This window comes from Chironomus tepperi, unplaced genomic scaffold (assembly GCF_022539635.2).
Source record: "Chironomus tepperi strain 1889 unplaced genomic scaffold, CSIRO-AGI_Ctep_v1 contig_217, whole genome shotgun sequence".
Lineage (NCBI taxonomy): Eukaryota > Metazoa > Arthropoda > Insecta > Diptera > Chironomidae > Chironomus > Chironomus tepperi.
The window spans coordinates 377,501-389,557 of record NW_027226339.1 but is presented as its reverse complement, the minus strand read 5'-3'; the positions used below and the strand labels follow the sequence as shown (position 1 = coordinate 389,557).

The following is a 12,057-nucleotide window of genomic DNA, read 5'->3' as shown; positions in this document are numbered from 1 at the left end:
CAAGTCTCAAGGATCTTGAACTGGGAAATTTTGGTATCGGTCTAGAAAACCCTTAATTGAATTCAAAGATATCAGCTCTGCTCTGAAATCGTCAGTAATTTTAAAAATTCAAAGTAAGCAGCATTCTGTTTTTTAAAGCTTTAATTTGACATTTCATTCATTCAAAAACGTGTTTAAGTCAGAAACAGCTGTGCACTACACTTTTGTTTTTAATATTCAATGGATGAGATGAGGAATTTTTCTCAAATCATTACTGATTTTGTTTCACAAATTCCACCTAATCAATTGATAAAGTGTAATAAAGATACAATCTACAAATCTATCTATTACGTGCTATTTGTAAACAATAAGTGATCGTGTCGAGTGCATTTAAACGTGATGGGAAACTCGAGAAAATCCCTAGTATGCAAAAGTGTCGTGTTAAAAATGGCATAATTTGTATATAAGCTACGGTGTCATCGAATATCGTAAACAAAGTCTAGCTTCACATTGATCAAGAAACATTACATTCGGAAGTAAAATATTCATAACAATCGACACTAAAATGGGTTGCAAATGCTGTTCAACAAGTGAGTATGATTAATTACAGCATGTCTAATATGCAAACTAGTCAAATTCTTATTGATTTATATCAAATTATTCAGATTGTCCATGCAAAGATCAATCTTGCGGTCAAGGATGTTCATGTTCTAAGGACTGCAAGTGTCCATGTGTAAATGGAAGTAAAGACGATTGCTGCAAGAACTGCTGTAAATAAGATTTGTTTTGGATTAGCAAACATTTTCGATTTAAGTCTAAATGTATCCAATTTATCATCCAGCTTAATTGTTATTTAATAAATTTGAGGATTTTAAATGAGTTTTTTTGTTATTCAATTAAGGATGTTGTCAAATTTATGTTCTACACTAAGATTTTCAATAAAATAACTTATTGATAAGAAGATATTTATGCCATTTATTCAAAAAGAAGAACCGAAAATCACTTTTTGTGTTGTACAAAATATTGACTGATAAGGAAGAATTCGATATTTTTTAAAATGCATACTAAGCTGTAAATTTCTTACCTCGAGAAATGAGCATTTGTTGATATTGAAATGTGCACCGCAGAGTTGATACAAAGTAAAGCCAAAGAAAATGTTGTTTTGTTAGTGAATATTCAACTTTCCCGAAAAGTACAACATAGTCGATACGCTGCCGCAACGAGAAGTTTCTCTGACCACACCGTGACTGCTGATTTCACCGCATTGTTCTGCTCGGGTTTGATCGTTTTTAAATAATCAGATAAGTATTATAAATAAGATAAAGAATTGTTTATTCGAGTAAATTAACAACAAATGCCTACTGCGTAAAATTTTCAACAACACTAAAATGTTGCAAAATGCAGAAGTCATGACTAATTGAGTAAATTGTGACTTAATATTTGGCAATGACTATATTTAAAGAGTAAGCAAATTGATAGCTGAACTACTTTAAATAGTATTGTATGTTATTTTTTAACAATCCCGAGCAACACAATGCGGCTCACTACAGTTCTCGCTGTAGAAATATATCGAAATCAACTTTCATGGTGGAATTTCGCGTCTTATCGTCAATATGGCCTACGTCTCCGTAGCCTTAGTGATCACATTGATCTATTCCGGAATGCTTTATTAAAATCTAACAAGACTGTCGACATGAAATGAGCTTTAAATTCATTTGGGATCATTTATTAATAAGCTTAGTTACAGATCAGAATTAAAAGTAGAAATTGTCAACAAATTCAATTCTTAATAAGCTCACTTAGTCCATATTAAACCAATCTGCAAACAAAAAGTATTAAAATCGCATTAAATCACGATCCAATTCCTATTTAAAGCATACTGTCTAAAGTATTTCACCACGATGACTTAAATTTCAATCAATTCAAGGAAATCCTAAATGTAAATAGAGTGCAGACATTAGAATTACGTTATTTTGTTTCTTTTTAATCATGCTATATTGTATGGAAGTTCCAATTCAGATATGGAACATTCTAATACATTCGTTTGGCATGTTCCGCATTCAAGTCTGTTTACATTAGTGCAGTGTGGAACAAATAAACAACAACAATACATTTTATATGTGCTGTGTGAATTGAAATGGAAACAATTATGGAAATGAAATATTTTTGCGCACAGTACCAATGTTTTCAATTCTTTTTTGTGAATGCCGGGTGAAAAAGGTGTTTTCCGTATTTAAGTCGCGTCACAAGTGTAGAAAGTACAACATAAGTATCTCATAAGTCATTGAGACAACATTAAAATTTTTTGATAAAGAATCAAGTTAATCTTATCTAAAACCAAACTAATCATGCCTTGCGGAGGTTGTCAACAAAGTGAGTATTTGATTTATTAAGTTAATGTAAATTGTGGTTGACAAAATAAATAAAAATATTGAAAAAATTACGTCGCATTTCGTAACATCCAGAAGCCTAAAAAAAATCTCTTCTTTTTTCTTCCATATCTAGATTGTACATGCAAAGAAAAGGCCTGTGGTGCCGGATGTGAATGTGCCAAGGACTGCAAATGTCCTTGCAAGGACGGAAAGAAGGATGATTGCTGCAAAAAATGAGCGATGTCTTTAAATTCATTCCAAAAAGTAATTGCATTTTGAGAAAATTACTTCTTAATTTATATGCTCGCTAATCTCAGTATAATTATGCTATTATGTAAGCTTCATCTGAATACAATCCATTTTGTGCATCAATAAAAAATAAAGTTTTCATTTGGAAATTTAATTAAATTTTTTGGATATGATTTGATTTTTTAAGGATTTTTATGTGACTTTTGTTACAGACTTATCTATCTTTTCTGTATTCCTTTCAGATTTAAATAGACGTGACACTTAATATATGTTAATTAAGTTAATTCTTTATTTTCCATTCTGAATTATCAATTTCTGGAATCTTTCATCATTTTTTTCTTATTGGATCTTAAGATTTACGCAGTAAAATGTTGAATCATCAATTTTCAATCAATTCATGCTAAACAACTTTGCAAATTAACTGTAATTAACAATATATTATGAAAATTAGAGCAAAAAAACTTTCCATATTCTTTAAAAAGCTCAAAAACAGATAATCAGCAGCGAAAATCCATTAAAAACAACATGTAACCATTTTTTTAGTTCAACACAGTAAACATTTATGTCAAATGACTGCGATTCAGAAAAAGTTTTAGCAAAAACATTAAAAATTGCAAAAAAACAAAATTCAAAATCATAACGGTAGAAAAAAATTCAAATTTTTACAACGATTCATCCGTGTCGATTAGGTGACTTCCACGCGAAAAGTTTACAAAAGCTGTAAAGTCCACGAGAAAACGATACAAAAAAATTCGTGTCAATGAACAGCAAAAAGAGTAAAAAAATTCTTTTGTTAGTGAGTGAAAAAATATTAAAACATTAAAAAAATAAGGATATTCTGAACACAGAGTGATTAGAGTGTTTTATCATTATTTATAAAGACATTGTGAATGCAATTAATAAAAAAATACAGACATTAAAACTGTTTAAATACATTATAATTGAAAAAGAAAAATTTCATAGTTTATATTTTTTGGTTCATTTTGAGAAGGCTAAGAAAAAGTGCAAAAAAACTATCAAGCATTGGAAAATAATATGAATAATTATGCAAACGAAAATGGCACGGGTCTAGAACAGCAGGTAAACATCATTAGACATACCATAACTACCAAAAAAATGTGATAAAAATGTGTCATTGACTGTTCACACTTAAAGTGCATGTAAAAGAGTAAAAAAAGTCGACGAAGAGAAGAGAACAGAATGAAAAAAAAAAAAATCAAATATGGCAGTCTGTGTGTGATTGCAAATATTCATGTAATTCGCGATATGCCGCGAAAATATTACGTCCATGAATGATTATTTCCGGATGCAATGCGCTTAAATTAATTAAAATCTTGAAAAAATTTCCATTCAATTCTTATCAATTTCCGTTTTTTTATCTCTTTCTATTTTAATTTTTTGCTTACTATACAAGGTTGCTGGTCTGGACTTGAATGAACGAAAAAGTTCAACAAAGTATATTCCTCCTCATTTAAGAGGCGAAATTTCTGATTCGTTATCGACCAATTCTAACGATACTAATCAAGGAGAAAACTTCAGGGAGAATTACAACAATCGTAGCGGAGGTGAACGCGATTTTAATAATCGGTAAGTAGCACTAGCTTGCTTAGGTACATTAATTTATGTGTGAAAAATGTTAACAAAAATGAGTCACAATTTCTCATCATTTTCTCTCTGTATTATTCAATTTTTTGTTATTGACCTATTTATCATGACTATGCACAGCTCTATATATAGTGTGTTTTCATGTTTTATAGCATGCATTTTCATCTTACTGCTCACAATTCTGTTGTTTTTCTTTCCTTTTTTTCTCTACATGATAATTCTATTCTATTTTATATAATCTCTCCCTTTATATTGTGACATTTAAACTAAGGTTGAGGCACTCAGTGATCACTAAGAGTAATCTTGTGATACTTCATGCTTGATAAGTGCCGTATTATATTACTGTATTACATTGTAATGTTAAGTAGTAAATATTTCGAATTCAAAGTTAATAAGGTCATTTACAAATTTAAATTTTTGACAGCTCAATCGGTTCAATTAACGGGTTTTTTGATATTTAAAATTTTCAAAATTAACGGTTTTTTGACATTCAAAATTAACTGTTTACTTAAATTCAAATAATTTTTATCCGTTAAATCTCACAAAGCTTCATTTTAGCTTCTCGAGTGTCCACAATGATCTAGATTTGAAAAAAATGTTCAAAATGGGAAAATATTCACTATCTGATTATCATCAATTTCTGATGCAATATGATAGATTCTTGTTTCGTCTAGCATGTCTCCAAATATCTAAGCATGAATCGATGTCTAACTCGAAAAAATTTAATTTGAATGTTCATTGATGATTGTTTACATTTTTGACACAAAATTTGAATGATAAAAATTTCATGTTTCCTTATGGAGATTTAACTCATTTCTACTGTTTAATCCTTTAAATATATATAAAGTTTGTCACTATGTGTAATAATAGTCATGTTAATTAGTTTAAATGAGAGAAAAGTCGATGTAAAAAAATGATTTTTTTCGAGTTTTTGATGTTAAATAAGTCACGAGTACACACGAGTACAAACGTGAAATAGACACAAATTTAAAGAACTAACATACATTTACCTATAAAATCTTTCTGGAGCATCCAAATCCTCCCAGTGAAGAGAATTTTCACTTTGAAATTTAGTAAATTTTTCAAAATTTTCCATACAAAAATTTACGTGCGTAAATTTTTTCGATAAACTTTAACAAAAATTTTGCAAAAAAACATATTTATGCTTAAAGTATCGATATAATATTTCGAGGACTAAATCAATAGTCCATTTTCAATGTATTAAAGTCGATATGCAACTTTAAATCAGTAAAAAATTTTGCTTCTCTAAAGTGTCAACCCGAATTTGTGCACAGTCAACTTTTGAACAATTTTTTCAAATGTAGATCATTGTGGTGTCTCATCCTTAACAAAACTGCATATTATAATAGTATTTTCACATAATAAATCAAATTTTTTATCAATATAACTTAATTTAATGATTTTTTTTCTCATCTCACTTTATATCTATCTTTAGAAATAATAATAATCGTCGCTACAACAATAATAACGGTAACAATTTCAATCAACGAGACAATTATAATCCACGTCAAGGAGGTGACTATAATAGCGGCTTTAGTAATAACTCGAATTACAGCAACAACTATAATAATAATAATCGTTATCAAAACGGTGATTCAGGTGAACGCGGAGGATCAAATAATTGGGGTGGTCGCGGAGGATCGCGAACATTTAATCGCTCTCAAGGAGCTGATTCGCGTTTTAGTGGTCCACCACCAACGCAACAAGCACCACAACAACCAGCAACTGATCAACCAGAAAATCAAGATGAACCCGTTAATACACGCTGGCAAGAACCGCCACAACAAGATGATCGTTTCGGAAGATCAAACAATAATGGCGGTGGATTTGGTGGAAAATGGAATCAACGTGGTCCAGAGGTTGATTACACTGTACCGTTACCACGTGATGAACGTGTTGAACAGGAGTTGTTTGGTACCGCGAATACGGGTATCAATTTTAGCAAATACGAAGACATTCCCGTGGAGGCGACGGGACAGCAAGTTCCTGAACACATTACGTCTTTTGATGACATCAAGTTGACGGAAATTATACGCACGAATATAAAGATGGCAAGATACGACAAACCAACTCCGGTACAAAAATATGCCATACCAATTATACTGTCTGGACGTGATCTCATGTCATGCGCTCAAACTGGCTCTGGGTAGGCGATTTATTTTAAATATTTTTTTATTTTTTCTATTTTTAGCTGTTTCTAAGTGAACTGCAGACTTTGAACTTAATATGATGTTTGTCGGGAATTTCTCTTGTGCATGACTGAACAGATATTTCCGTAATTGTGAAAGTTTATGATTTTCCGTTATGGAAATATTTGAATTTTTCCTCAATTTTTTTAAAATTTTAAAAACCGGTAAATTTTTTTGTCACGTTTTCCTTGATAATTGCTTTTATCAAGTTCAAGATAACTGTTTTGATAGTCTATAGCCTTATTACATGCTGCGTAACATTTCAAGGCTAATTAATTTTAAATTCGTTCAGTAATTCCGGAAGTTCAATTTCGTTAAGTTCACTTTAAATTTTTTGAAAACCGTTACAATTTAAATTCAAATTAACCGTTAAATTTTTCTTCCTATATTTTAGCAAAACGGCTGCATTTCTCGTTCCGATATTGAATCGAATGTTAGAACAAGGAGCAAGCATGAATCCTCAATCTAATCGTCCTTATCAGCGTCGTAAGCAATATCCATTGGGCTTGGTTCTTGCACCTGTAAGTTGATATTAATATCTTTACGTATCACACATTTATTAATCATCTCCTCACATTTTCTCATTTTTCTATTACGTCACATAATAATATTTAGACGCGCGAGTTGGCTACACAAATTTATGAAGAAGCGAAAAAGTTTTCTTATCGTTCACGCATGCGTCCAGCTGTTTTATATGGCGGTAATAATACTAGCGAGCAGATGCGTGAACTTGACCGTGGATGTCATTTGATTGTTGCAACACCCGGTCGTCTTGATGACATTATTAATCGCGGTAAAATTGGATTGGAGAATTTACGTTATCTCGTTTTGGTAAGTGTCTTTGCTGGATGTGAATCTTCAAATTTAGCAATTTTGAAATTTTTATCATTTTTAACGGTTTTTTCAAATTTGAATTTTATTGTATTCAGCTCAATTCAGCTGAATTTGAATTTTTAACAGTTTTTAACGAATTTTTCAATGCAAATCAGCTCATAAATTAAATTAATTATTCTAATTAAATTACACAGTATTATGCACATTATTAAATTTAAATCTAATACAGAAATCTGCTATAGAAGGCTGTGTACATAATTCGACTATAAGATATAAATACATTCCCACACAGAGCAACAAAAAGTTTTTAAAAGAAAAAAATCTCGTTACTAATTGCTTTTTTAACAACAAAAATTAATTTCAGGATGAAGCAGATCGTATGTTGGACATGGGTTTCGAACCACAAATTCGTCACATTATTGAGAATCGTGATATGCCACCAACTGGACAACGTCAAACATTGATGTTCTCGGCAACATTTCCGAAAAATATCCAAGAATTGGCAAGTGATTTCCTGTCAAATTATATTTTCTTGGCTGTTGGACGTGTCGGATCAACATCAGAAAATATTACACAAACAATTTTGTGGGTCAATGAGAATGAAAAGCGTTCATATTTATTAGACTTGTTGAGTCGATTACGTGAAGGATCACCAGATTATTCACCCGATAGCTTAACATTAATCTTTGTTGAAACAAAGAAAGGTGCTGATGCACTTGAAGAATTTTTGTATCAGAATAAGCATCCTGTTACATCAATTCATGGCGATCGTAGTCAACGTGAACGTGAAGATGCATTAAAATGCTTCCGTTCTGGTGATTGTCCTATACTTGTTGCTACAGCTGTTGCTGCACGTGGTCTTGATATTCCCCATGTTAAGCATGTCATTAATTATGATTTACCATCAGATGTTGAAGAATATGTTCACAGAATTGGACGTACTGGTCGTATGGGTAATTTGGGTATTGCAACAAGTTTCTTTAATGAGAAAAATCGTAATATTGTCTCAGATTTGGTTGAATTATTAATTGAGACGAATCAAGAGTTGCCCAGTTTCTTAGAAGAAATGGCTAATGATCGTTATGGAGGTCCTAGAAGAAGTAATAATTCTCGTGGCGGTGGAAATCGTTATGGAGGTGGAACTGCATTTGGATCACGTGATTATCGTCAATCACAAGGAGGTGGAGGAGGTGGTAATAATCGTTATGGTGGAAGCAGTGCAGGAGGCGGAAATGCAAGTGGAAATAGTGGTGGCGGTAATCGATATGGAGGTGGAAATAATCGATCAAGTGGATATGGTAAGTTGATGGCTGTAGATTTAAGGATTGTTGGGTATTAAGTGCATTTTTGAATTGGAAGAGATTAAGTTATCAGTTTGGGTCTTTCCGACTGTAAATCAAACACGTGTAGTGCTTAGAACTCAATTAGGTCTCGTGGAGCAGCCAGAATCTCAGGATATGTAGGAACAAATTTACGTTCGATATTTTAATCCTAGGATTTAAATTAATCCAAGGATTTAATTTTAATACCAAGATTATTTTCAAATATTTGAATTCAAGTAGCACAATTACACAATCACGTGCTTAAACTAGCTTAGTAACAGTAAACTTGACACAATTGTGTTGATCACAGCGAAAAAAATGCACTAATTACTTCACAAACTCGTACATTCCAATTAATTAACAAACTTCTTTTCTCTCCTTTTTCATAATTATTAGGAAATAGCGAAGGTGGATATCGTAATGGAGGCGGAAGTGGCGGCGGAAATTATGGTGGAAATTATAACAATTACGGAAACAATCATGCAAGCTCCGGACCAGATTGGTGGGAAGATTAAATTCATACATAAGAACTGGATGCTCGTCCGTTTTTTTCCTTTATCTCAAGAATGATTTGTTCTTTTCACACACACCACACACAACCCTCCCCCCCAACATACATATACAAAACACAACAAAAAAAAAATGTCTTGTTTCTAATTATTTGATTGATTATGATAAGGATGATTATGATTAAATTGCGTGAAATAAGTGCAGCAAAAATGATGAAGAAAAAAAAAATTTTACAAGAAAGTCATAAGAAATTTTGTAAAAAAAATAGAAACATTAAAAAAAATAAGCAAAAAAAATGAATAACTGAATATGACAAAAAAATGATGAAGAATGTAGCAACAAAAGATGAAAAAAAAAATTACACTGAATAAAAATCTCTATAAAAAGATTTAAACAATGGAAGATGCAACAAAATTTGTGAAATTATGGATTAAAAAAAAAGGTTTAATATTTTCTACAGGGAAATCTCTATGCTGAAAATAAGAAAAAAATTGAAGTGTGTTGGAAGTTGCAGTCGTTAAATAATTGCGACTCTTTTTTTTAGTGAGCGATGATTTCATCTGTACTATTAAAAAATTGTAGAATAATGAAAATTGATGGATTTCTATAACTGCTAAGGTCAATTTATTTATGTATTTGTGGACTAAAAGTTGATATTCAGTGTTTAACGGTCTTTTAAAATTCAAAATCAAGAAATTGAGAAAAATTGATATTCAATTTTTAACGGTCTTTTAAAATTCAAAATCATGCAATTCAGCAAAAAATATAGTTTTTAACGGAAAAATTAATTTTAAATTCCATCAATTCAGCATAATTTAAATGATTTCCGTTACTGTTGTATGGTTTTGGGAGTAAATATCTGTCATAGAGTTCTGCAATGTATAACTGTTGAAGGGCTCTACAACATTTAATTGTTATAGGGAACTACACTAAGTAACTGTTGTAGGGTTCTGGAATATTTAACCGTTATAGAATTCCAAAATATCAAATTGCTGTAGAGCTCTACAATATAACTGTTGTAGGGTTCTTCAACATAATGTTATTGAAGGGTTCTATATATAACTGTTGTAGGATTTTTATTGAATTTGCAAACATGATATGCACTGAAATGTAAAACTGTTGCAATGTTCTATAATATAAATCGGTTGTATGATTCAATATATCGTACTGTTGTAGGGTTTTATTCTCAACATCATTTTGAAAGGTTTGAAAGCTACAATCTTGATATTAATTTCTGTTGTATGACTTCAGAAAACCTTTTAATTTTCCAACTAAAAAACTGTTGTAACGTTTCAAAAACTTGAAAATTCTCAACTAAAGAGCTGTTGTAAGGTTTTTCGTCCAGAAAAACATAAATAAATTGACCACTCAAATGAAAAATCATCATTGAACTGTTGGTCGATGCCAACGTCGAATGTTGTGGACAAACAAACAAAAAAAAAAATTATTAAACTAATTAATGGATAGTACTAAACAACAAAGTTATGCATGATAATAAAGAGTAATAATAAATAATGATTAATAATATTAATTTAAATATGCACTCTCAAATTTTATTATAGAAATAAAAAAAAGGAGATGAAATTAAACAATTTTTTTTGCATTATGATTATAAGATTTTGATTTAATGAAATTCGCATAGAGTAAATCCTTTAACTGTATTTTATAATACAAAAAAATGAATGAATGGAAAAACAAGAAAAAATAAATCTGTGAAAAGTTGAATCGTAGACGGAATGAATCAAATTAAAGAAGAATTCATATTATAAAGGAAAAACAAAAATCCAAAAAGTGTTTGTTTATTGCAGAGTTGCATGACAGGCATCTGTGACAGGCAAAAACCGTACAAATTCTTGATAATTTGTATGGATTTTCTTGCAAAACCGTACAAATTATAAAGAATTTATACGGTTTTAGCCTGTCTTGGATACCTGTTTTGCAACTCTGGTTTATTGGTCTTTTTGCAGCTTCCTTCAGGATAATTTCATTATTTTCAGGATAGATTCTTCACCCCAATGCTCATAGACTTTACAATTTTCGAGTGGTCATCTTGTTTAATTGATTCTTACGTTTGGGGATTTTTGTTGGGGATGGAGGAGATGCTTGGGATAATTAAAGGAATAGAATCTTAAATTGAATTACTATATTTGCATGTTTACTATGATCTTAAATTTCATTATTCAAAAATTTTCAATTTGTTTGTTTACTTTTTGTTTCTAACCTCAATTGTGATTGTTTTTGAAATAATATTTTGAGTATTTATTGAAGTTTGTACATTTTTAAGTGGTTTTTGTAGTTTTGGTTATTGGTTTAGGACTTTATTTAGATTTTAAAGGTTAGAAATTGAAGATTTTGAAGTAAAATTGAAGGATTTCAAAGAAATGTGAAAATAAATTGAAATTTTTACTAAAAATCAAGCAAATTTCATATTTATCGTACATAATTTCCTTCTTATAAGTGAAATAACCGAAATTCAGCATAATACCTTCAAATCAAGACATCCAGCACGGTAAATAATCACTTTATTTGCATTTTAATTTAAAAATTTCTTACAAATTTAGAAATTTATAATAAAATGCAAAATTCGCAAAAATTAGACATAAAACATATCAAAATCTCAATTTTCTATTTGAGTCCTAAGGCTGCAAATCTTCCATATGATTGGAATTAAATAAAAAAAATTATAATTGGAAAAGTTTTTGTGCATTTCTGTTCATGTGTCGAGTGAAATTGCTTACAATTTAATCACTTTTCCAAGTATTACTGAAGTAATCAGTTTATATAAGAAACAAGGAAACAGATGTCTCATATGTATACATCTCTCTAGGTACCTACGTTATTGAACCGGATTATAAATTAGGTAACTGTTCATATTCAAAAATTTAGTTCTTCTAAACTAGTTTAACTCTCTAAATCTACTCTTAGCAACTAACAAAAACTGCCAATATATACGTTGCTACATTACTATGCTGTAAA

The 12,057-nt window shown here is 30.5% G+C and overlaps 1 protein-coding gene and 2 long non-coding RNA genes across 4 annotated transcripts; all 3 read left to right on the top strand.

The window, feature by feature from the left end:
* Positions 1 to 183: 183 nt before the first annotated feature.
* Positions 184 to 858, top strand: LOC139090414 (uncharacterized). The gene is made up of 2 exons (XR_011544377.1): positions 184 to 569; positions 645 to 858. It is a non-coding gene; the product is annotated as an uncharacterized lncRNA (long non-coding RNA).
* A 288-nt stretch (positions 859 to 1,146) lies between these two features.
* Positions 1,147 to 2,759, top strand: LOC139090413 (uncharacterized). The gene is made up of 2 exons (XR_011544376.1): positions 1,147 to 2,352; positions 2,485 to 2,759. It is a non-coding gene; the product is annotated as an uncharacterized lncRNA (long non-coding RNA).
* A 644-nt stretch (positions 2,760 to 3,403) lies between these two features.
* On the top strand, positions 3,404 to 9,170 carry bel (ATP-dependent RNA helicase bel). Of its 2 annotated transcripts, XM_070640192.1 has the most exons (8): positions 3,404 to 3,680; positions 4,015 to 4,187; positions 5,662 to 5,741; positions 5,826 to 6,372; positions 6,810 to 6,936; positions 7,031 to 7,246; positions 7,614 to 8,547; positions 8,968 to 9,170. In XM_070640192.1, the coding sequence occupies exons 1-8, from the start codon at positions 3,636 to 3,638 to the stop codon at positions 9,084 to 9,086; spliced, it is 2,241 nt and encodes a 746-aa protein (XP_070496293.1). In that variant the 5' UTR covers positions 3,404 to 3,635; the 3' UTR covers positions 9,087 to 9,170. The 2 variants fall into 2 exon arrangements, with proteins under 2 accessions (XP_070496293.1, XP_070496292.1); XM_070640191.1 differs by having other exon boundaries at positions 3,406 to 3,680; positions 5,662 to 6,372.
* The last annotated feature ends 2,887 nt before the right edge of the window (positions 9,171 to 12,057 follow it).

What these genes read in the sequence shown, in the direction of transcription:
- bel (XM_070640191.1), top strand. Translation starts at nt 3,636, where the DNA reads ATGAATAATTATGCAAACGAAAATGGCACGGGTCTAGAACAGCAG. An exon ending in TGCGCTCAAACTGGCTCTGG is followed by an intron (nt 6,373 to 6,809) that starts GTAGGCGATTTA and finishes CCTATATTTTAG; the next exon opens with CAAAACGGCTGCATTTCTCG. An exon ending in TAATCGATCAAGTGGATATG is followed by an intron (nt 8,548 to 8,967) that starts GTAAGTTGATGG and finishes CATAATTATTAG; the next exon opens with GAAATAGCGAAGGTGGATAT.